We start from the raw sequence: 23,692 nt of genomic DNA, 5'->3' as shown, positions 1-23,692 counted from the left end.
TGGCCACCAACTTGGTTGACTTTAAAAGAGTAGACAAATTCATGGAGGAGGAGAGGTCTAGCGATGACTGCTAGTCACAAGGGCTGTTCTCTGTCTCCACAGCCGGAAGCAGAAATGCTTCTGAAACCCAATTGCTGTAAATCAGAAGAGGGGGGAGGTCTCTTGTGCTCTCGTGCTGCTCCTTGGTTTCCCACAGGCATATGGTTGGCCAGTTTGAGAACAGCATACTGCATTACAGTAAATGGACCATTGGCCTGATCCAGCAGGCTCTAGGATCCATTGGTCTTTTTAGCTCAGTGTTGTCTTGTTAACAGAGAAATCTGAGGGCTCCCTCGGACAGAAAACAAGGACACCAGCCAAGAATACCAGAGCAAAACACCACCCAGGAGGCTTGGTCTTTATTGAAGACCGTCGCAACAGGACTCCCACCGGCCACAAGGTGGAACAAGATGGAAGCCCCAAACGAAAGAGAACCCAAACTTTTATTAGCTGCTAATCCCCATGTTGGGAAAGGAGTACGACAAGGCTGTATATTGTCTCCCTGGTTATTTAACTTATATGCAGAATTCATCATGCGAAAGGCTGGGCTGGATGAATCCCTAGCCGGAATTAAGATTGCTGGAAGAAATATCAACAACCTCAGATATGCAGATGACACAACCTTGATGGCAGGAAGTGAGGAGGAATTAAAGAACCTTTTATTGAGGGTAAAAGAGGAGAGCGCAAAATATGGTCTGAAGCTCAACATCCAAAAAACGAAGATCATGGCCACTGGTCCCATCACCTCCTGGCAAATAGAAGGAGAAGAAATGGAGGCAGTGAGAGATTTTACTTTCTTGGGCTCCATGATCACTGCAGATGGTGACAGCAGCCACGAAATTAAGAGACGCCTGCTTCTTGGGAGGAAAGCAATGTCCAACCTAGACAGCATCTTAAAAAGTAGAGACATCACCTTGCCAACAAAGGTCCGTATAGTAAAAGCTATGGTTTTCCCAGTAGTGATGTATGGAAGTGAGAGCTGGACCATAAAGAAGGCTGATCGTCGAAGAATTGATGCTTTTGAATTATGGTGCTGGAGGAGACTCTTGAGAGTCCCATGGACTGCAAGAAGATCAAACCTATCCATTCTTAAGGAAATCAGCCCTGAGTGCTCACTGGAAGGACAGATCGTGAAGCTGAGGCTCCAATACTTTGGCCACCTCATGAGAAGAGAAGACTCCCTGGAAAAGTCCCTGATGTTGGGAAAGATGGAGGGCACAAGAAGAAGGGTACGACAGAGGACGAGATGGTTGGATAGTGTCTTCGAAGCTACAAACATGAGTCTGACCAAACTGCGGGAGGCAGTGGTAGACAGAAGTGCCTGGCGTGCTCTGGTCCATGGGGTCACGAAGAGTCGGACACGACTAAACGACTAAACAACAACAAAATCCCCATGTTACACCCCCCAAACTACATCATGGTTACATCATGAAAGGGGAGGTCTGGTGGCAGTAATCTGAGCATCCTGGACCCTGCTCCATGGATCCCCTTGCCCCCCACCAAACATCCATCAAGTGTAACAAAAGAGATATTTACATTTCCCTGTTTCCCAGCCAAGTTCATCACACCCTTTTGTCTTCATCTTGGTCTGGAATGGCTGCCTGTCTGGCACTCAGGTATCAGGATGCCAGGAATTATCACTCAGGCAGGGGGGCTGCTGAGTAGCTGAGCTCACATGTCTATATGAATTTCTGAAGTTTTCCCAGTGAGCCAGTACATAGATACATTTATCAGTGAATTCTTACATTTGGTATTGTGCAGCAGAGGCCCTTTGAATAGATAGGAAGAAACTGTGATAAAGTGTTTTGTGGGGACAAGTCATAGAAGTCACAAAAGTGATTGTGCTGGTTTTGGTAGGGGGGCTGCATGTGCATGATATCTGCTGGAGGGGCAACCCCCCCCACCCTATACATAAATTCCTGCAACAGTCTACAATGACTGGTGATGGTTCTCCAGGATTTCAGGCAGGGGTCTCCCCCAGCCCTACCAAAAGACGCCATTGTGGATTGAACTTGGGACTGACTTCCTGCAAAGTAGATGCTCTGGCGCTGAGAATCTGTGGCCCTCCAGGTGTTGCTGGACTCCTGTTCCTGGCCTTTGACGATGTTGGCAGGGGACGTGTGACCCGCAGGCTCCCCATCCCTGGTTAACACTGACAGACAGAAGTTCTCCAGGGTGTCAGGCAGGCATCTCGCCCTAGCCCTACCTGAAGAGACCATCAGGGATTGAGCCTGGCACCTCCCGCATGCCGTGCCGATGCTCTAACCACTGAACTACAGCCCCACCCCCATGCAAGAATAAAAGTCCGCTTGTCAAAATTGGTCTCTTCATTGTTGTCTGTTCTGCATTGGAACAGCTCACTGCAAATATTTGCACCTGGTAAACATTTGTTCATGTGCAGCTGGCGAAACAAAAATAGGGAAGGTGTGAGTCACCAGTAGAGGTGATGCTGAAATGGAGGGTTGACCTCTGACCATTCAGCGCCTGGGTTTGCTCTTGACATTTTGATGGAGCAAAAGCAATTCTCTTACCTTTCAACAGAGGTGTGTTGGATTGAATTGCCTTTCCCCATGATTTTAGGCACACATTTACATTTCTATCAGTGTACTACATCCTTTGCCTTGCGAGTTCTCAAACCCATTATGAGCATTTTAAAATGTAAACTTTCAAGAAAAGGTGTAAGAATTGAGGTGTGAATTGAATCATGGTCCAGTATGTTGTTTGCAACAGCAGCTAGACGGAGTTCTTAAGTTGACTGTTGGAAAACTCAGGACAGAGAAAATAAAGTCCTCCTTCGCACAGAGTGTGGTTAAACTGTGGAACTCCCTCCCACAGGAGCCACTGATGGGCACCAACTTGGATGGCTGTGCTCTGTCTCCATACAGTTGGATGCAGTAATCCTACTGAATGCCAGTTTCTGGAAAACCACTGCAGGGGCGAGTGCTCTTGTGCTCAAATCCTGCTTGTGGGTTTTCAACAATGGGCATCTGGTTGGCCATTGTGAGAAGAGGTTGCTGAACTAGATGGCTACTGGCCTGATCCTGCAGGCGCTTATTATGACCGCTAAGGAATGGGCTGTGAAAAAGCCAGTGGCTATGCCATGTGATCTCTCTTGGCATCTGATATGCAAGGAGGCTTCTTCTACTTTGATGATCCCTCGTAGCCGAGTAACATTGTCTTCCATAAACACGGTTTTAACAATGAGTCCGTAAGTGACTGTGGAGGCCAATTCTGGATCCACACGTCCTTCCACAGTGGGGACATTGGTTTCCGGGCAGGAGCTGATCACAGTGTGGATTTGCCAAGCATGCCTTCCTCTTAGCACATTTCTCCCTTGCGTCCTGAGTTCGAGTGTCTTCAAAGCCCATGACGCCTTTGGTAAAGGCCGTTCTCCAATTGCAGCACTCTCGCAGGCCAGCGTTTCCCAGTTGTCAGTGTTTATACTACATTTTTTTAGATTTGCCTTGAGACAGTCTTTAAACCTCTTTTGCTGACCACCAGCATTACGCTTTCCATTTTAAAGTTAGGAATAGAATAGTTGCTTTGGAAGAATCTTCAGGCATCTGAACAACATGACCAGTCCAACGAAGTTGATGTTGAAGAATCATTGCTTCAACACTAGTGAACTTTGTTTCTTCCAGTACACTGGCATTAGTTCGCCTGTCTTCCCAAGTGATGCAAGGAGGCACCATTGGTCAGCAATGGAACACGTGCCTCTGATGCAGGAGGCCCCCTGGACGCAATGATCTTGGGGAGCCAGTCCTCTGCCTGTGGCCCCAAAGGGCTGCTCTCAAGCCCTGGGCTAGTCATATAAGAAGAGCCTGCTGGATCAGGCCAATGGCCCATCTAAACCAGCATCCTGTTATCACAGTGGCCAACCTGATATCCAAATGGGAAGTCCACAAGCAGGACGTGAGAACAAGAACACTTTCTCCCCCTGTCACTTCCAGCAACTAGTATTCAGAAGCATTGCTGCCTCTGACAGTGGAGACAGAGCAGAGCCATCATGACTTGTTATTGTTTAGTCATTTAGTCGTGTCCGCCTCTTTGTGACCCCCTGGACCAGAGCAGGCCAGGCACTCCTGTCTTCCACTGCCTCCCGCAGTTTGGTCAAACTCATGCTGGTCGCTTCGAGAACACTGTCCCACCATCTGGTCCTCTGTCGTCCCCTTCTCCTTGTGCCCTCCATCTTTCCCAACATCAGGGTCTTTTCCAGGGAGTCTTCTCTTCTCATGAGGTGGCCAAAGTCTTGGAGCCTCAGCTTCAGGATCTGTCCTTCCAGTGAGCACTCAGGGCTGATTTCCTTCAGAATGGATCGGTTTGATCTTCTTGCAGTCCATGGGACTCTCAAGAGTCTCCTCCAGCACCAGAATTCAGAAGCATCAATTCTTCAGCGATCAGCCTTCTCTATGGTCCGGCTCTCACTTCCATACATCACTACTGGGAAAACCATAGCTTTAACTATACGGACCGTTGTTGGCAAGGTGATGACTACCTTCCATGAATTGGTCTCATTTTCTTTTTAAGCCATTAGGGCATCGGGCTGGCCACTGTGTGAAAGGGGATGCTAGGCTCTGTTTGGCCTGATCTGGCCCCTGCAGGGCCCTGCTTATCTTCTTACTTCACACCCACCTCACGTTATCCATGCCAGCCCCCATCATGCAGGCAGCAGGTTAAACTTCCGACATCTGCAGGGGATTGCCAGGTGGGAGGTACTCGTGGAATGTGATCAAGCCTGTTTTTGCACTGTGCTAAGAACATGTAGTCCCGTGCCAAAGGCAGCTGATTGTAGCACAGATCATTTTAAAAGACTCTGCTGCGGCAGCTGTGAAGAAATTATTCTTAGCGGCTCTTGCATCTGCCTGTCTTGGCTGGTCAAAGCCACTTGAGAGGAAAAGCAGAGTCCTTTCTTGGTTACACTTATTACTGGGATGAAACCCTGAATAAATTGGCAATGATTCCAGTTCTTAACTCCAAAAAACATGTAACTGGGTGGTGTTATATTTGCAGGGAGATGATCAGGCAGGCAAAAGCTCAGAATGAGCTCAGGCTTGTGAGAGGGGTTACAAATATTTTTTAAGTTTATTTGGCTCTGCTTGAAGCAAGAAGCGAGAGGAAGAACAAGCAAGTGGTAGGTCCTCTGCATGGAGAAGATGGATAAATACTATTGGGTGACAGAGAGAAGGTGGAACTGCTCAACACCTACCGTATTTTTTGCCCTATAGGACACACTTTTCCCCCTCCAAAAATGAAGGGGAAATGTGTGTGCGTCCTATGGGGCAAATGCAGGCTCTCCAGGCTTCAGGAAGCTATCCGCAAGCCTTGCGAGCTGCAGCCCGAAGCACGGGGCGCGCTCCGGAGCGCACCTCGGGCTTCGGGCAGATGTCCGCAAGCCTTGCGAGCCCGGCGGGAGTTCCCGTCGGGCTCCCAAGGCTTGCGGATAGCAGCCTGTTCTGGGGGCTGGGGATGGGGGAAGCTCGGGCTTCCCCCGCCCCAGCCCCGCGGCTGGGGGGGGGGGAATAAATTTTTATTTATTTATTTCCCCCCAAAAAAACCTAGGTGCGCCCTATGGGCCAGTGCGCCCTATAGGGCAAAAAATACAGTACTTTGCCTCTGTCTTTACCCAAAAGGAAAGTGATGCCCAACCTGGTGATAACGTGGTATAAGGAGGGAGCTGCAGCCCAAGATAGGGAAAGAGGTAGTGATGGAAAACCTAATTACTTTTAAATGAGTTCAAATCTCCAGGGCCTGGTGAGGTGCATCCAGGTTTACTAAAGGAGCCTCTGGATGTAATCTCAGAGCCTCTGTCTATAATCTTGGAGGATTCTTGGAGAACAGGTGAGGTTCCTGCAGACTGGAGGTGGGCAAATGTTGTCAAAAGGGGGGGGGAGAAGACCCAGGTAGCTAGTGACTGGTCAGCTTGACACTGATACCAGGAAAAGTCCTACAACAGATAAACAATTGCTCTGCAAGCGCTTAGAAAAGGACCCAGCATAGGTTTCTCAAAAACAAGTCATGCCAGACAAATCACATTTCTTTTTTGGGTGGAGTTACAAGTTTGGTGGATCAGGGAGAGGCTGTGGACATAGTGTATCTTTAAAGCCCTAAACGTCCTTGGTCCAGTATACCTGATGGAGCGTCCCCACCTCGTCCCCGGAGCGTCCCGGTCATTCTGCCCGGACACTGAGGTCCAGCGCCGAGGGCCTTCTGGCGGTTCCCTCGCTGCGAGAAGCCAAGTTACAAGGAACGCCCTCCTACCAGATGTCAAAGAGAAAAATAACTACCAAACTTTTAGAAGACATCTGAATGCAGCCCTGTTTACGGAAGCTTTTAATGTTTAATAGGTTATTGTATTTTAGTGTTTTGTTGGAAGCCGCCCAGAGTGGCTGGGGAAACCCAGCCAGATGGGCGGGGTATAAATAAATTATTATTATTATCATTATCATCATCATCATCATCTTGATTTTAGTAAGGCAGTCTGGGCCTGGAGATGGATGACGGAGGACACAGGGGTACCTGTTTTACCTTGTCAGCACAAGCGTTGATTTTACTTAATGCCAAACTCACAAAGGTCTTGCTTGGCAAGACCTGCCAAGTCCTGAAGTTGCATCTGCAACGTGACTTGAGTAGTTTTGTTTACCGTATTTTTCGCCCTATAGGACGCACTTTTTCCCCTCCAAAAATGAAGGGGAAATGTGTGTGCGTCCTATGGGGCGAATGCAGGCTTTCGCTGAAGCCTTGAGAGCGAGAGGGGTCGGTGGGCACCGACCCCTCTTGCTCTCCAGGCTTCGCGGACCTCTCCGCAAGCAGCGGGAGCGCTCCCGCTGCTTGCGGAGAGTTGCCTGCATGCCGAAGCCTGCGGGCGCTGAGATCAGCGCGTCCAGGCTTCGCGGACCTCTCAGCAAGCAGCGGGAGCCAGCGCTGGGCTCCCACGGCTTGCAGAGAGCTGCCTGTTTGGGGGCTGGGGTCAGGGGAAGCTCGGGCCTCCCCCGCCCCAGCCCCGCGCCTGGGGGGGGAATAATTTCCCCCCCTTTATTTCCCCCCAAAAAACTAGGTGCGCCTTATGGGACGGTGCGTCCTATAGGGCGAAAAATACGGTAATTGCTAGTGAAGAGGTAGCTGAGGATGCTAATGGGCAGGTGCATATAATCGGATCCTGTTTTGACCTGCGGGTGCTAGACGAGGTCCTCTGAAGCCTGGCTGTGACATGAGTGAGTGGGTGGGTGGATGGATGGCAGCCAGCAGCAGCAGGTGGCACTTAAGCTGGCAGTCTGTAGCCAGAGAGGATGGCAGAGTGCTCTGGAGCCACCTCCACAGAGAAGGGGTTAGGAGGGGGGCAGACAGACAGACAAGCTTGGGTCAGACACAGATCTACCAGACCATGGATAGTTCCAACAGGCTGTGAAGACCCCTGGCTCCAGCCCTGCTTCAGAGCTCCAGGCACTGAAAACAAAGCTAACGCAATTCTAGGCTGCATCAACAGAAGTTGAGTGTCCACAGTAAGGGAAGCAATGGTCCCACTCTGTTCTGCCATGGTCAGACCACACCTGGAGTCCTGTGTCCAGTTCTGGGCACCACAATTTAAGAAGGATATTGACATGCTGGAAGGTGTGGAGATGACAAGACAGCTGTAAGAAGTGTTTGACAGTGGAATGGGCTACTATGGGAGGTGGTGGGTTCTCTTTCCTTGGCGGTTTGTAAGCAGAGGTTGGGTGGCCGTCCGTCAGGGATGCTTCAGCTGTGATTTCTGTATTGCAGACTTGATGACCCTTGGGAATAAGGACATTGTTCTAAACCAGGCACGTCTAAAGTCTGGCCCGGGGGGCTTAATCCAGCCCACCGGTTGATGTAATCCGGCCCCTGTGGTAGTTTATTTCCTGGGGGGAAATCCGAAAAGAAGGTCAACAGCTTCAGTCCTAAAAAAAGGTCAACAACCTTGGTCGGCCCTCATGCATGTTCACTTCATCAAATCTGACCCTCTTTGAAAAAAGTTTGGACGCCACTGTTCTAAGCCTAACTGTGATAAACCTATGGGCCCTTCAGATATATTATAGGATTATTAAGCACCGTGACAGCACTCAGACCCGGTACATAGGGCAGGAGCTTAAGCAGCAACATCCTTGCTGCGCTTCTGCAAGAGAACGACCTTCCCAGCTGTTGTGTTAGCTCCACTTACCGTGACTCACGGGGATCAAGGTAGGAGTGGGAATTCTCCCTCTCCGCTTAGCTGCTGCATTTTCAGTGCACACCTTGTCTTGGGTCTTTGTCACTGAGCAGCACATTTGTGTCACTGGGCATTAGGTACAGTGTGACATTTCAGCCAAGCAGGCTGGTTCTGCTAATCCTGAAACAGATGGCGATTGCAGAGTTCTTTTGCCGAGATCAGCCAAACGATAGCTTCAGTCAATAACGGGGGCTTTTCTGTTGTGCTGCAGCTGCCTCGGGGTTTGGAAATGGCTGCTTTTAGGGAGCCAGAATCATCTTCTGTGCCTCTCAGAAAGGGTGTTGCATGGTTGGGGAAGGTTCAAAAAGTGGCAATCAAAATGCTCGAGGGGATGGAGTGGCTCAGCCCTTCCAGGGCTCTCCAGGCCACAACTCCTCTCCAGTCCTGCTTTGCATGGTACCTTAAACATTTATGCCTGCCTGGGAAGTGTGCCCTTGGACTCCAATAATGCTGGTGCCTTATGGCTTTGGGAAGCCCACCAGAATCCTTTCTTTTACTTCTCTGTCGATTGCCTGCATGACAAAAGGGAGTTCAGCTATTCTGTCAGCCGTCCCTCCTTTGTCCAATTCAGTCATTAACCAGCTAACCTTAAGAGCGGCTTTCTGTATTCATTGCTTTGGCAGCTCCTTTCAGCACCGGGAAGATCTTTTCGATTTCTTTATCTTCACAAGAACACCCTGAGATGCAGACAAAGCTGCCAAAGGGAGAGGAGGGGGCCGGTTCAGCAGAGGCATGCATCACCGTAAATATACTACATTCAGCCTAAGTCGCCTGACAGATGCTTACACGGCAATACATTTGTTAGCCTTCAGGGTCCTGCGGGGCGCTTGGTTGCTATGGGTCCTTGTGTTCCAGCCCCGGGCAGTGGCATTACCACAGAATCCCACTGCCCTGGCTTGGCCAGCCATGCTACATATTGAGTAGGTAGAGGTAAAGGGTAAAGGGAACCCTGACCATTAGGTCCAGTGTGGTGTAGTGGTTAAGAGCAGTGGACTCGTAATCTGGTGAACGGGGTTCGCGTCCCTGCTCCTCCACATGGAGCTGCTGGGTGACCTTGGGCCAGTCACACTTCTCTGAAGTCTCTCAGCCCCACTCACCTCACAGAGTGTTTGTTGTGGGGGAGGAAGGGAAAGGAGAATGTTAGCCGCTTTGAGACTCCTTCGGGTAGTGATAAAGCGGGATATCAAATCCAAACTCAAGGTCCAGTCGTGGCCGACTCGGGGGTTGCGACGCTCATCTCGCTTTATTGGCCGAAGGAGCTGGCGTACAGCTTCCGGATCATGTGGCCAGCCTGACTAAGCCGCTTCTGGCAAACCAGAGCACCGCACGGAAACGCCGTTTACCTTCCCGCTGGAGCGGTACCTATTTATCTACTTGCACTTTGACGTGCTTTCGAACTGCTAGGTTGGCAGGAGCAAGGACCGAGCAACGGGAGCTCACCCTGTCATTGCGGGGATTCGAACTGCCGACCCTCTGATCAGCAAGTCCTAGGCTCTGTGGTTTAACCCACAGCGCCACCCGCGTCCTTACATATCAAGTGCTGGTACTCAACTGCGTGAAGTAATGTAGGACACTGTTCTTCAACCTTAGGTCCCCAGATGTTGTTGGGACTACAACTCCCATCATCCTGTCTCATTGGCTAATCTGGCTGTGGACGATGGGAGTTGTAGTCCACATTGTCTGGAGGGCAGCAGGTGAAGGAAGCCTATTCCTCAACTTGAGAGTCCCCAGATGTTGTTGGACTATAACTCTCATCATCCTACTACAGATAGGTAGCCGTGTTGGTCTGCCATAGTCAAAACAAAACAAAAATTTTTTTTCCCTTCTAGTAGCACCTTAAAGACCAACTAAGTTAGTTCTTGGTATGAGCTTTCGTGTGCATGCACACTTCTTCAGATACACTGAAACAGAAGTTGCCAGATCCTTCTATATAGTGAGAAGGTGGGGAGGGGTATTACTCAGAAGGGTGGTGGGAATGGGTGATTGGCAGATAGCTGTGATGAGCCTGTTGACGACTCTTAACGACTGCAATAGGTCTTACAGGAAAAAGCAAGGGGTGAGAAGGTGAAAAATGGCTTTGTCATGTATAATGAGATAAGAATCCAATGTCTTTGTTCAGACCAGGTCTCTCCATGGTTTTAAGTTTGGTAATGAGTTGCAATTCAGCAGCTTCGCTTTCCAGTCTATTTCTGAAATTCCTTTGTAGTAATACAGCTACTTTGAGATCTTGTATAGAAGCATCACTTGCTCATCACAGCTATCTTCCAATCACCCATTCCCACCACCCTTCTGAGTAATACCCCTCCCCACCTTCTCACTATATAGAAGGATCTGGCAACTTCTGCTTCAGTGTATCTGAAGAAGTGTGCATGCACACGAAAGCTCATACCAAGAACTAACTTAGTTGGTCTTTAAGGTGCTACTGGAAGGAATTTTTTTTTTTGTTTTTTCTCATCATCCTGTCTCATTGGTTGTGGGCGATGGGGTTGTAGTCCGACACACCACCTGGGAACCCAGAGTTGAAGAACACAGCTTTAGGATGTCAGGATACTACTCCCTGGAAGAACCTTTGGAAACTTTGCTGGGAACGTGCTCACTGTGGGAGCTGTTCAGTGGCCACATTTTGTCTCACGCTTGTTCACAGTCACTGCCTGAGCGGTGGGAGTGATCAAACTCCTTGGGCTGCATTCAGCCAACCCACTGCGCTGGCAGAAGTCACCACAAGGATTCCCACCGGTGCAACAGGAATTCCTCTCCTCCCTCTGCCCACACTATCCCCAAATCTGCTCTGGAGGGTTGGGGGAAAACCCAAAACCATGGTCTTTCAGGTCATAGTACACCATACTGACTCTCCAATTTCCTGTCTGGAGTCAACTGCTGCTTGCCTTCTATCACTGTGCCATTGAGAGCGTGCTCACTTATGGCTTATGTGTGTGGTACGGAAGCTGTACTACCCAGGACAGGATGGGGTTGTGCAGAGTTGTTAAGGCAGCAGAGAGCATTGTTGGCTGCCCACTCTCCACCTTAGAGCAGATTTATGCCACAAGGTGCCATAGGAAGGCACTGGACATAGTAAAAGATCCATCGCATCCTGGCCACTGTCTCTTCGAGCTCCTGCCGTCGGGACGGAGATACAGGACGATGAAGACAAGAACGAGCCGTCTTAAGAACAGCTTCTTCTCCAGAGCGATCTCGGCCCTGAATGGGAAGCCTGGACTTTGAAAGTCATCTAATCTTCCTTGCTGTACTATACTGTATTGTTTTAATTAGTGTTTTTATGGAGCAGTCAAGTAATTTCGTTGTCCCCGAGAGGGGGCAATGACAATAAAGATATTATTATTATTATTATTATTATTATTATTATTATTATTATTATTAAAGGGATAGAGTGGGATACCAGTCCAAACGTGCCCCTCAAAAATAGATCTAGCTGAAGTCGAAGTCTAGGAAAGCGTCAGAGGTACGCAACAGTTTATTTAGGATAGGGGCAGCCCAGCCGTGATATCCACCAGTGCAGTCCTGCTAAGTTAATTTCTTCCAGCTGTAACCTGCTGCATAGCATTATTCCAACAAACCAGTTACTGCAATGCAGTGTTTCAGCGGTGAGTAGATGGATGCCTGAAAGTGGTATTATGATTAATGCATGAATAATAATATATATATAAAAAACATTTTGTGTCGTTTTGGAGCCCTTAATTGTGTTCTTCCTCCTAAAGTACCTCTCCTACAACTTCAAAGTAATATGATTAGACTCGAATCCAATAACATTACCCTTTGCCTCCAGCCGCCTAGTTGGGGTGTGTGCACGCACTGTGTATTAGTCATCGGTTGAAGGTTAGCGTTCAATCATTCATTCGCTGAAAACAGAAAGACATCTGGAACCTGCTTCTGTCTTGCAAGGCTGGACTTGGCTGAAGCTGAAAGCCTGTGTTTTGGATCTCGTGGAGGAAAGAGAGTAGGCAGGGGGTGGCAGTGGCCGCGAAAAAGAGAGAGGATGGGATGGGGCTCTCTGGAGTGTTGAATAGAATCATAGTTGGAAGGGACCCCCCAAAGATCATCTAGTCCAACCCCCTGCAGTGCAGGAATCACAGCTAAAGATGCCCTGACAGGTGGCCATCCTACCTCTCCAAACATCCATGAAGTCTCTGAGCCCTTGGTCTTGAGCTGGTTACCTTTCTCTCCCTTGGAAAAAGTACACAGAGCTGAAGTTGGAAGAGCAATACTCTTCCCCACTTCCTCTTCCAACTCTCTGACATTTACCCAGATCCCTTGGAAACGTGAAGTATGTGTGTTCATCCTTTTCACTCTTGGGAGTAGCGATCTACGGGAGGGGATCAAAAGTGACCGGAGGAGGCTTTGCATTCTCTCAACAAATGTGCCCAGGGCCTTAAAAATGTTGGTGATCCCTGCAGCAAAAAATACTATTCAGCATCCATTGGCTACCTGCCTGCTGCTACCCCTTGGGCCAGTCTTTCTCGACCTGCGGTTCCCCCAGATGTTGTTGGACCTCAACTCCCATCACCCCTAGCTAGCAAGGTCAGAGCTCAGGGATGATGGGAGTTGTAGTCCAACAACATCTGGGGATCCACAGGTTGAGAACCGCTGCCTTAGGCCTCACGACCTCAGCCAATTGCTGTAGGGGGAGGCCTGTTCTGGGGGATGCAGGATGTTTGCAAAATTCTGGAAGGAGGTTTTAGTTCTTCGAAAGTACAGTCCTCGATCTGAAGTGGATCCTGAGTTCTAGCCCGGTACTTCTGGGCTGTGTACCCCTTGGATACGGAGACTGAGCAAGAATTGAGCTTCCTAGTTTCAAAGGTGGCCGGGAGGCTGAGCTGGGAAAAATGAGTGACCCAGGTATAGATGGCTGGTCTGTTGGCTTCTTGTTCCTTGGAGCCGCTGAGAAAGAGGCATATGAAAAGAGAAAATGCAGAGAAGTCTGAAGACACCTGGTAAAGAGACGCAGGTGGCGCTGTGGTCTAAACCACAGAGCCTAGGGCTTGCCAATCAGAAGGTTGGTGGTTCGAATTCCTGTGGCGGGGTGTGCTCCCGTTGCTTGGTCCCAGCTCCTGCCAACCTAGGAGTTCGAAAGCACGCCCAAAAGTGCAAGTACAGTGGTACCTCTGGATGCGAACGAGATCGGTTCCAGAGCCCCATTCACATCCTGAAGTGAACGCAACCTGCGCATGCACAAGCAGCGAAACCCAGAAGTAACGTGTTCTGTTACTTCTGGGTTGCCACAGAGTGCAACCCGAAAACACTCAACCCAAAGCTACTTCAACCCGAGGTATGACTGTAAATAAATAGGTACCACTCCAGCGAGAAGGTAAACGGTGTTTCCATGCACTGCTCTGGTTTCGCCAGAAGCTGCTTAGTCATGCTGGCCACATGACCCGGAAAAGCTGTCTGTGGACAGACGCCGGTTCCCTCAGCCTGTAAAGCGAGATGAGCACCACAACCCCAGAGTCGTTTGCGACTGGGCTTAATTGTCAGGGGTCCCTTTACCTTTAAGATGATTTTGGGATCTGCAGAGTTGGATGGGTAGCCAAAGAGGAAGACTGCGTATTCAGTACCCAGGGGCTACTAGGATGCAAGTTATGCATTGTTATCTTTCAAACATAGAAAACTGTGCATTTAGAAAAGACATTCCAGCAGGATCTTAGCATTTGCTTCTACTAGATCCCAGCAGCGGATTCCTTTCCAGGCGGCCAAGCAGCACACAATCTTCTGCAGTGGGGTTTCATGGGGATTTGTAGCACTTGGAGCTTTCTATTCAAATGAAGATTCACCTGGCAGCACCGGAGCAGGGTTTGGGGTGCAAGGAAGGACCCTCTCCTATGGCTCTCATGCATGTGACTCCACTTTTCCTCCTACACAGCTGGAGGCAGACTTCGAAACTTATAGAAGGCAATATAAAAACCAATTAAAAGCGTAAGAGTACAATATGAACTCACTCGGCTGAAATAGCAAAATAACGAGTCTGATAAGAGCAGCCCTGTTCCCCCAAAGCCAGTGCAAAATGATGGGCTTTGTGCCTCTCCCTTAAAAAGAGATGTCTGTAGAGCACACCTATTACTGATTGTTCTCATGGAGGTAATCCTGGCAAGTTTATGAGGAATATCGGTGTTCCCTGGGTTGCAATTTTAAAAATGATTTACAGTGAGCTAAACCATACGTGGGTCAGATTCCCAAAATGCTTGCGAAGTGGTTGCATGTTCTTAATAGTTCAGTTTGCACATATAATGACAAACCATCCTGGTATGTTCCAGCCCTTTTGGGCGACAATTCTCAGCGGCCCTGGCCGGTAAGGCTGTGTGATGCTGATGGAAGTTGTAGTCCAAAACACCTGGATGGCACCCGGTGGGGGTTGTCATTACCCGCCCTTCACCCTAAAGTCCCTGGGTAGGTTACAATGATTCAAAACACAGCATTAAAACAGTTTAAAACAACTGTGTGGTTGCGGGACCGCCTCTCCTGGTATGCCCCGCGGAGAACTTAAGGTCCATAAATAGCAACACTCTAGAGGCCCCGGGCCCGAAGGAAGTCAGATTAGCCTCAACCAGGGCCTTTTCAACACTGGCCCCGGCCTGGTGGAACGCTCTGTCTCATGAGACCAGGGCCCTGCAGGATCTGATTTCTTTCCGCAGGGCCTGCAAGACAGAGCTGTTCCGCCTGGCCTTTGGTTTGGACTCATTCTGACCCTTATGTTTCCCTCCCTTTATGTGATCTATGAGCTACTTTTTAAAATGAGGCTGCATTTTAAATAGCATTTGAACCTGTATTTTAAATTGGGTTTTTTGGTCCGTCCCCCGCCATTATGTTTCTACTGTAATTTTTACTGGTGTTAGCCGCCCTGAGCCTGGCTCTGGCTGGGGAGAGTGGGGTATAAATAAAAATTATTATTATTATTATTATTATTATTATTATTATTATTATTATTATTATTTACAGGTAGGTAACTGTGTTGGTCTTCCATAGTCGAAACGAAATAAAAAAATTCCTTCCAGTAGCACCTTAGTGACCAACCAAGTTTGTTATTGGTATGAGTTTTCGTGTGCATGCACAGTTCTTGCTGCTTGTTGTTGCAATAGCAGCACCAAAGTGGAGGTCCTGGGCTTTCCCCCTCTCGGCCTCTCTGCTGCGTTCCAAAGGAAAGCAGAGCAAGACATTTGGCACCAGTTTGGCTGCAGGAGTTGCCAGAAGGAGGCGTACAAGGCGCCATCCAACCGCCTTAGGGACTCGACCCTGGATTCGTGTTGGGTTCACTCCTGAGCCTTTCCTTCCCCTAAAGATATCCCGCAAGGCAGCAGAGGTTTAGGAAAGAGTTTTCCTTCTCCTAGATGGGCTGCCTTCCCAGGTTGATGAGCCCCGTTTGCCTCTTCACTTCCAGGCACAAAAACAGGGTTGGTTCTAACATTATCAAGGGAAAAACAATGCTGTCCAAGGTTGTAAAGACTGCGGAGAGAATAATTGGGTGCGCTCTTCCCACCTTGGATCAAATCTATGCTTCCAGGTGTCATAAGAAAGCTGCAGAGATAGCGCAGGATTGTGCACACCCCGGAAATGATCTCTTTCAGCTTCTGCCTTCTGGAAGAAGGTACAGGGTTATAAAGACTAGGACTAGCCGCCTGAGAAACAGTTTCTATCTAAATGCGATTTTGGTTTTAAACACAGTGTAAGGTAGTCTCTGTGTGAGTATATTGTATTCAATTATGGGGTATCAGAGTTTTTAGGGGCTAACCAGGCTGGGATAGGAGGCTTGTTGGTTTGTGAATGTTTGATGTAGATTTTTCAACTTCGTTGTTCTGCATGGGACAATGACAGTAAAGATTATCGTATCTCATCATAATACATGTCAGGTGATAAAGGCCAGGGTAAAGAGCTGTGTCTTCAGGATTCACCAAAAGCTGTAGAGTGATGGTGTCAGGTACAGTGAGGGGGGAAAGTATTTGTTCCCGGCTAAATTTGCCCGTTTGCCCTCTGACGAAGAAATGACCAGTCCATACTTTTAATGGTAGGTTTATTGTAGCTGTGAGAGACAGAATAACAACAGGAAAACCCCCAGAAACCCAAAAGACAGAGAATGCCCTCTCCTGACCATCGGCACCCTGAACTTCTGAGCACATCGGAACTGCCAAGAGGGCCCCTTCTGCTGAACCTCTTCCACAAAATCTGTTCTTTCTCCAACCCTCTGGAGCAGATTGCGGGATGTGGGGGGCAGGTAGCAGGGCATGGAGAGGATGGGGAAGTCTCACTGTGCAGGTGGAAGCCTTTGCACTAACTGTCAGTATCTTGGTTTGTACGTCCAAAATGAAAAAATAGACCTGCGTACGTTTAATTCTTCTGCGGAACAGGATGTACGAAGCAGCCTCGGCAAACGTAGGGGCATCTTTTTCAAAAAGAAAAACGCCCAAGAAGATACCCTCCCTCTCCACAGCCTTTCCATGAGATCGAATTTCAAAACGTTCTCCGAAGCCACAGCCATCTGCTGGTGAGATCGGCTGCCAGCCTGTCCGTCAGCGAAAGCTGTCTGCTTACAGGGCGCCAAGATGATGGGGGATTTGTATTGTAATCAGGCGGTTCTGAACGCAGATCCGTCACAATTGTCGTAAACACAATTTGCCAACCATATGCTGCGAACCCAACTGCTACAAGGAGCGCCAGCCTTGCCAGTTGTGACACGTCTCCTGTTTGGGGGCTCTTTGTTTTTTGGACCGTAATATTAACCTCCTAGGCATAATGTAGCAGAGACCTGACTTATATTTCTCTCTTCTGCATCCCTTCCCAACCCCAACCCCTGTCTCTAATCCGCAGATACTCTGAGCGAAGCCTTACAAAGTGCATTGGCATAACTATAGAAACCCGGCCGGATTACTGCCTGAAACGGCACTTGAGCGATATGTTGTCATACGGCTGCACAAGGCTGGAGATTGGCGTGCAGAGTGTCTATGAGGATGTGGCCAGAGACACCAACAGGTAAGGAGAGGGAGCTTTCAAAGGAGACATCCTTGCTCCTTCTCGCTGAACTTGAGATCGGGTAGCAGGGTCTACCAAAAGCTTTTTAATACTCACATTAGTGTGATACCCAGGTAGAACACAGTTCAAAGGCACAGCAAATGCTACACATGGCTGCACCAGTGATCCCACATAAAATCATAGAATTGGAAGGGGTCCCAAGGGTCATCCAGTCCAACCCCCATCAATGCAGGAATCACAGCTAAAGAATCCCTGACAGATGGCCATCCAAGCTCTGCTTGGGAACTTCCAATGAAGGAGAGTCCACAGCTGTTACCCTCGGAAAGTTCTTTATTTTTATTTTTCATTCATTACATACATCTCAAATTCTTAACATTTACTATATACCGTATTTTTCGCTCGATAACACGCACCTGACCATAACACGCACATCGTTTTTAGAGGAGGAAAACAAGGGAAAAAACATTCTGAATGAAACAGTGGATGTATCATTTTTGTGCTTCATGCTGTGGCCACAGACATGTGATCTGATGGTGAATTTGGGGTGACCCAATGCAAAAATCCTGAGAATCCCTGTGGATCCATGCTTTGTAACCACGTTTTTGCACCATTGCAGCCCCAGGCAACAGTGGGTGTGTGATTTTGGGGGGGGCAGGCTGTAGCCATGGACATGCTATGTGCTCTGATGGTGAATTTGGGGTGACCCAATGCAAAGATCCTGAGGATCCATGTTTTGTAACCACATTTTTGCACCATTGCAGCCCCAGGCAACAGTGGGTGCGTGATTTGGGGGGGGGCAGGCTGTAGCCATGGACATGCTATGTGATCTGATGGTGAATTTGGGGTGACCCAATGCAAAGATCCTGAGGATCCATGTGGATCCATGCTTTTTAACCACATTTTAAGTGGGGAAGGAAGGAAAAATACAGAATGGACAAGGAGCACGAGAGGGGTGTGCAGAGAAGCAGCTGGCTAAGAATGCAGGAGAGGGGTATAACGGGAGGGAGGAAAGGAAGGCAAAAGTTTTCCCTCACCTACCCACCCAAGCCAGCCAGCGCGCGCGCTCTCTCTCTCTCTCTCTCTCTCTCTCTCTCTCTCTCTCTCCCTCCTGCATGTTTTCAGCAGCACCGGAGCACAGAGACGACACTCTGCTTTCCCCTCTGCTTGCCTGGAGGGGAGGGGCTTTCCCTGCTCTTTGTTCCGTTTGAGCAAACACAGCAAGGAAACAGAGGAGGGTGGGCAGTAAGACCCTGAGGCAGAATGCAGGAAAGCAGCCACTTCCTCTTTTCAGGTTTCCCTTCTCCGAGACGCGCGATTTGATTTTTGCCTGATTTTTTTTGCCATTTGGCTCCAGGGACCACACATTCGCTCAATAACACGCACAGACATTTCCCCTTCCTTTTTAGGAGAAAAAATCTGCGTGTTATAGAGGGAAAAATACGGTATTCCTCCCTCCCCTCCAGGGCTTCTCCCAACTTCCACTTCTGGTTTGTTTCTCTTTTCACCCACTTTGCTATCTCCTAACAGAAAAAGTTGTTAATGGCATAACACCAAGCCTAAAAACATAAAAATAAAAGTGAATACACCATCCTATTTCACTATTTTCTAAACATTTTCTAATACTTGTAATGTGAATGTTTATTTAAATCCTGCCATCAAGTCTATTGACTTTCTTTGTTTCTGCAAATATAATATAAATGGTTCCCATTCTTTTTCAAAGTCTCTCTTGTCTTTTTCTCTTTGTCTGTCGGTCATTTTTGCCAATTCTGCATAGTTCATCAACTTCTCTTGCCATTGTTCTTTAGTTGGCATTTCTCCAGTCTTCCAATTTTGTGCAATCAACATTATTGCTGCTGTAGTGGCATACATAAATAAAGTCCTCATTTCTTTTGGTATGTCTTGGCCTAAAATACCTAGCAAAAAGGCTTCTGGGTTTTTTTACAAAAGTTATTTTCAACATTTTCTTCAATTCATTGTACAGTGGTGCCCCGCAAGACGAACGCCTCACAAGACGAAAAACCCGCTAGACGAAAGGGTTTTTCCGTTTTGGAGGCGCTTCGCAAAACGAATTTCCCTATGGGCTTCCTTCGCAAGACGAAAGCCCATAGGGAAATCTCCAGGACAGCGGGGAAGCAGCGCGTCATCCCCACTGTCCTCGGACCTCCTCCGAAGGCTGGCGGTGGGGCGGAGAGACCTTCTCCCCGCGCCAGCCTTCGGATGGCTGTCCTGAAGACTTGCGGTGGGAGGAGGGTTTTCCTTCCCACCGCCAACATTCAGAATGCTGTTCTGAATGTTGGCGGTGGGGAGGAAAAACCCTCCTCCCACCGCAAGCCCCGGGAACAGAGGAGAAGCGCTGCGCGCCTTCCCCTCTGTTCCCGGACCTGTCCTGAAGGCTTGCGGTGGGGAGAAAAGCCCTTCTCCGCACCGCCAGCCTGGCAAGCGGTCTCCATAGGAACGCATTAATTGATTTTCAATGCATTCCTATGGGAAACCGTGCTTCGCAAGACGAAAAACTCTCAAGAAGAAAAAACTTGCGGAACGAATTAATTTCGTCTTGCGAGGCACCACTGTATATCATTTCCCAATAGGCTTTTACCTTTTTACAATCCCACCACGTATGATAAAACGTACCTTCTGTTTCACATCTCCAACACTCTTTCTTTTCGTTTTTGCAAATTTAACCGGTGATAGGTACCATCTATAGAAAGTTCTTTTTAAAGTTTAGTCAGAATCTCCTTTCTTGTAACTTGAAGCCATTGCTTCGGGTCCTGCCCTTTGGAACAGCAGGATACAAGCTTCCATGTGACAGCCTTCCAGATATCTCTCTAACCTGAAAAACCCAAATATTGCAACCTTTCCTCATAACAGGAGCTGGTCCAGCCACATGGTGATTTTGGCTGCCCTTTTCTGAAGCTTTTTTCCACCACAGAGCTCCAAAAAGTAAAGGAAGTAAGGATTATAAAACGTACACAGGAAGGCGTTAGTCATAATAATACTGAATTAATTAACGATAAGGTAGCTTGATTTTTTTTTGCTGCACATTGACCAAATTCCTGGGCTAAAACTCTCCGCGGAATGGCAACGGACAAGATTAGTTCTGCCACGCCACGGAGGGTGGAATTGGCATTTGTCCGCCGCGTCCTTTGTATTCCGGGAAGATGCAGTTCAGAAAAACGGAAGCGGATTTGTTCACCTTCTCAGAGTCCAAGAAAGAGATAAAGTGTGTTTGATGAAGTGGAAACACTCCCTCCTCTTGGATAATAGCCTGTTGATGGGGAAAGAAAGGACTCCTTGCTAGAAAAGCTGATTGAGCGGCCATCAGTGGGCCAAAGGGAGCACTGAACAAGGAGCTCACCCCTAGTGACGGAACTGGCCCACATCGTGTGCCACAAGCTATGAGGCAGGGGTGGAGAACCTCAGCCCCAGGGATCAGGTGCGGCCCTCCAGGCATCTCTTTCCGGCCCCAGGCTGCCCCCTGCCCCCATCCCTGCTCAGACGCATTTGCCAGGACAGGACATGCAGGACGCGTAAAGATGCACACAGGTAAATTCTGGAACTCGCTCCCAAAGGTGGCACTGATGGCCACCAACATAGAGTATTGGGCAAATTCTTGGAGGAGGAAAGGTGTGTCTGTGCCATGGGTAGGCAAACTAAAGCCTGGCCGGGGGCTGGATCCTGGAAGCCGGGGGCTTCTAAATCCAGCCCACGGACGGTCCGGGAATCAGCGTGTTTTTACATGAGTAGAATGTGCCCTTTTATTTAAAATGCATCTCTGGGTTATTTGTGGGGCCTGCCTGGTGTTTTCACATGAGTTGAATGTGTGCTTTTATTTAAAATGCACCTCTGAGTTATTTGTGAGGCATAGGAATTCATTCTTCTTCTTTTTCCTCAAAATATAGTCCGGCCCCCCCACAAGGTCTGAGGGACAGTGGACTGGCCCCCTGCTGAAAAGGTTTTGCTGACCCCTGGTCTATGACCACGAGTCTTCTGCAGCTTCCAGTAACTGGTGTTCTGGAGCATCGCGGCTTCTAATTGTGGAGGCAGATCATAGTCATTATGGTTTCGGGGAACTCAGTTGAGTTAGATTCTGTCAATGGAGCAGTATTACAGTGAGAAGGACAAAGGAATTAATTCCCAACAGCACGGAATGGAACAAGCCCCATCACCCACACGTGTCCATCTGGGGTGGGGTGGGGGGCTTATGAAAGGCCTTCATAATACCTGAAGGAGCGTCTCCACCCCCATCATTCTGCCCGGATGCTGAGGTCCAGCGCCGAGGGCCTTCTGGTGGTTCCCTCACTGCGAGAAGCCAAGTTACAGGGAACCAGGCAGAGGGCCTTCTCGGTGGTGGCGCCCGCCCTGTGGAACGCCCTCCCATCAGATGTCAAAGAGATAAACAACTACCTGACATTCAGAAGACATCTTAAGGCAGCCCTGGTCAGGGAAGTTTTTAATGTGTGACATTTTAGTGTATTTTTGGTCTCTGTGGAAGCCGCCCAGAGTGGCTGGGGAAACCCAGCCAGATGGGCAGGGTACAAATAAATTATTATTATTATTATTATTATTATTATTATTATTATTATTATTCACACAGTGACTGACACGCCAGCTCTCAGTTGTGCTGTTAGTCCCCTAACTCTCCCCTCAAGCTGCCTTCCTCTCTGAGTTTCTCCTCTTCCTCCCCAGGAAAGCCCAAGAGATACCCCCCTGCCACTGGTTCCCTCAACCAGTGGGGTGTTTAGATTCACACTCTTCTTGTCCTGATGGGACAACCCCCTTCAAAAGGAGAATAACTTTTCTTTATGTAAATTTAAGTGAGTTTATGGATTTTGTTTTGTTTATTTATTGCATTTATATGCCCCATTTTCCTCCAAAGAGCTCAACATGGTTCCCTTCCTCCCCATTTTACTCCCACATTATCCTGTGAGGTATGTTGACCTGAGGGACAGCAACCTTAATCCTAGGTTGCTTTGTGACTGAGTGGGGATTCGGACCCTGGTCTCCCTCCCAGGTCCTAGCCTGACACTCCCAGCTGATAAATCACACAAGCTTTAGTTTGGATATTTCCACTGAAGAGCGTATTTTTATTTATGAAGCTGCCGTGCCTTTTCTGCCTACACAAGATTGCCGAGTAACAACTTCGTCATAATTCAGGCATATAAAATGCAGCACCTTTGAAAAACCAGTTAAGCGTGGAAATATTGAGAAATGGCAAGGCATAAAATGGAAGCGGGAAGAATATACAGAGCTAAAGAGAACGTCTTAAGGGAGAACTTGGGGAAGGTGGACCGGGACAGCTTTGATAAGCCCCCCAAGTTGTTGACAGCAGGTAGAAGTCTCTCCTGACCCGTGTTGTTGTTGTTTAGTCATGTCCGCCTCTTCCTGACCCCCTGGACCAGAGCACGCCAGGCACTCCTGTCTTCCACTGCCTCCCGCAGTTTGGTCAAACTCATGCTGGTAGCTTCGAGAACAATGTCCCACCATCTCGTCCTCTGTCATCCCCTTCTCCTTGTGCCCTCCATCTTTCCCAGCATCAGGGTCTTTTCCAGGGAGTCTTCTCTTCTCATGAGGTGGCCAAAGTCTTGGAGCCTCAGCTTCAGGATCTGTCCTTCCAGTGAGCACTCAGGGCTGATTTCCTTCAGAATGGAGAGGTTTGATCTTCTTGCAGTCCATGGGGCTCTCAAGAGTCTCCTCCAGCACCAGAATTCAAAAGCATCAATTCTTCGGCGATCAGCCTTCTTTTTGGTCCAGCTCTAGCTCTCTCCAATAATAAAAACCTCAAGGTTAGATTACTGCTTCACATTATACGTGGGGCTGCCTCTGAAGACAGCTAGGAAACTTCAGCTGGTACAGAATTCAACGACCAGGTTGCTCACAGGACAAGACAGTTCAAGCATACGACACAATGATGCCACAACTGCACCAGCTGCCATTTAATTTCCAGGCCCAATTCAAAGTGCTTTTTTTTTAACCTATAAAGCCTTAAACGGTACCGCAATACCCCAAAGACTGCTTCTCCCCATATGAACTGACCTGGATCCTGTGATCATTATTCTTTGTGACTGCATCTGCAAGACGTCTGGAGGGCGGCAACATGAGGTCCAGCGCCGAGGGCCTTCTGGCAGTTCCCTCATTGCGAGAAGCAAAGCTACAGGGAACCAGGCAGAGGGCCTTCTCGGTGGTGGCGCCCGCCCTGTGGAACACCCTCCCACCAAATGTCAAAGAGAACAACAACTACCTGACATTTAGAAGACATCTGAAGGCAGCCCTGTTCAGGGAAGTTTTTTTTTTTTAATATAAATTTTTATTAATTTTCCAACATATATTAAAACACAATACAAATGACAATACATAAACAAACAAACATAAAAACACGTATAATTTCATAACCTCTTTTCCTTAAACCTTGTTTCAACGACTTCCCCATACCTCCCTTTTCTGCATCCCTGTTTTAAA

General features: G+C 48.5%; 1 protein-coding gene across 1 annotated transcript in view; it reads left to right on the top strand.

The window, feature by feature from the left end:
* ELP3 (elongator acetyltransferase complex subunit 3) overlaps positions 1 to 23,692 on the top strand; it is a 107,243-nt gene that overhangs the window by 22,463 nt on the left and 61,088 nt on the right. The window contains exon 8 of the mRNA XM_083605256.1: positions 17,075 to 17,236. Coding sequence (XP_083461382.1) covers positions 17,075 to 17,236 — 162 coding nt within the window. The remainder of the gene's footprint in view (positions 1 to 17,074; positions 17,237 to 23,692) is intronic.

The sequence above is a fragment of the Podarcis filfolensis genome, assembly GCF_964270895.1.
Source record: "Podarcis filfolensis genome assembly, chromosome: 3".
Taxonomy (NCBI): Eukaryota; Metazoa; Chordata; class Lepidosauria; order Squamata; family Lacertidae; genus Podarcis; species Podarcis filfolensis.
Note: the sequence above shows the minus strand (reverse complement) of the source record. Positions and strands in the feature narration are given on the sequence as shown.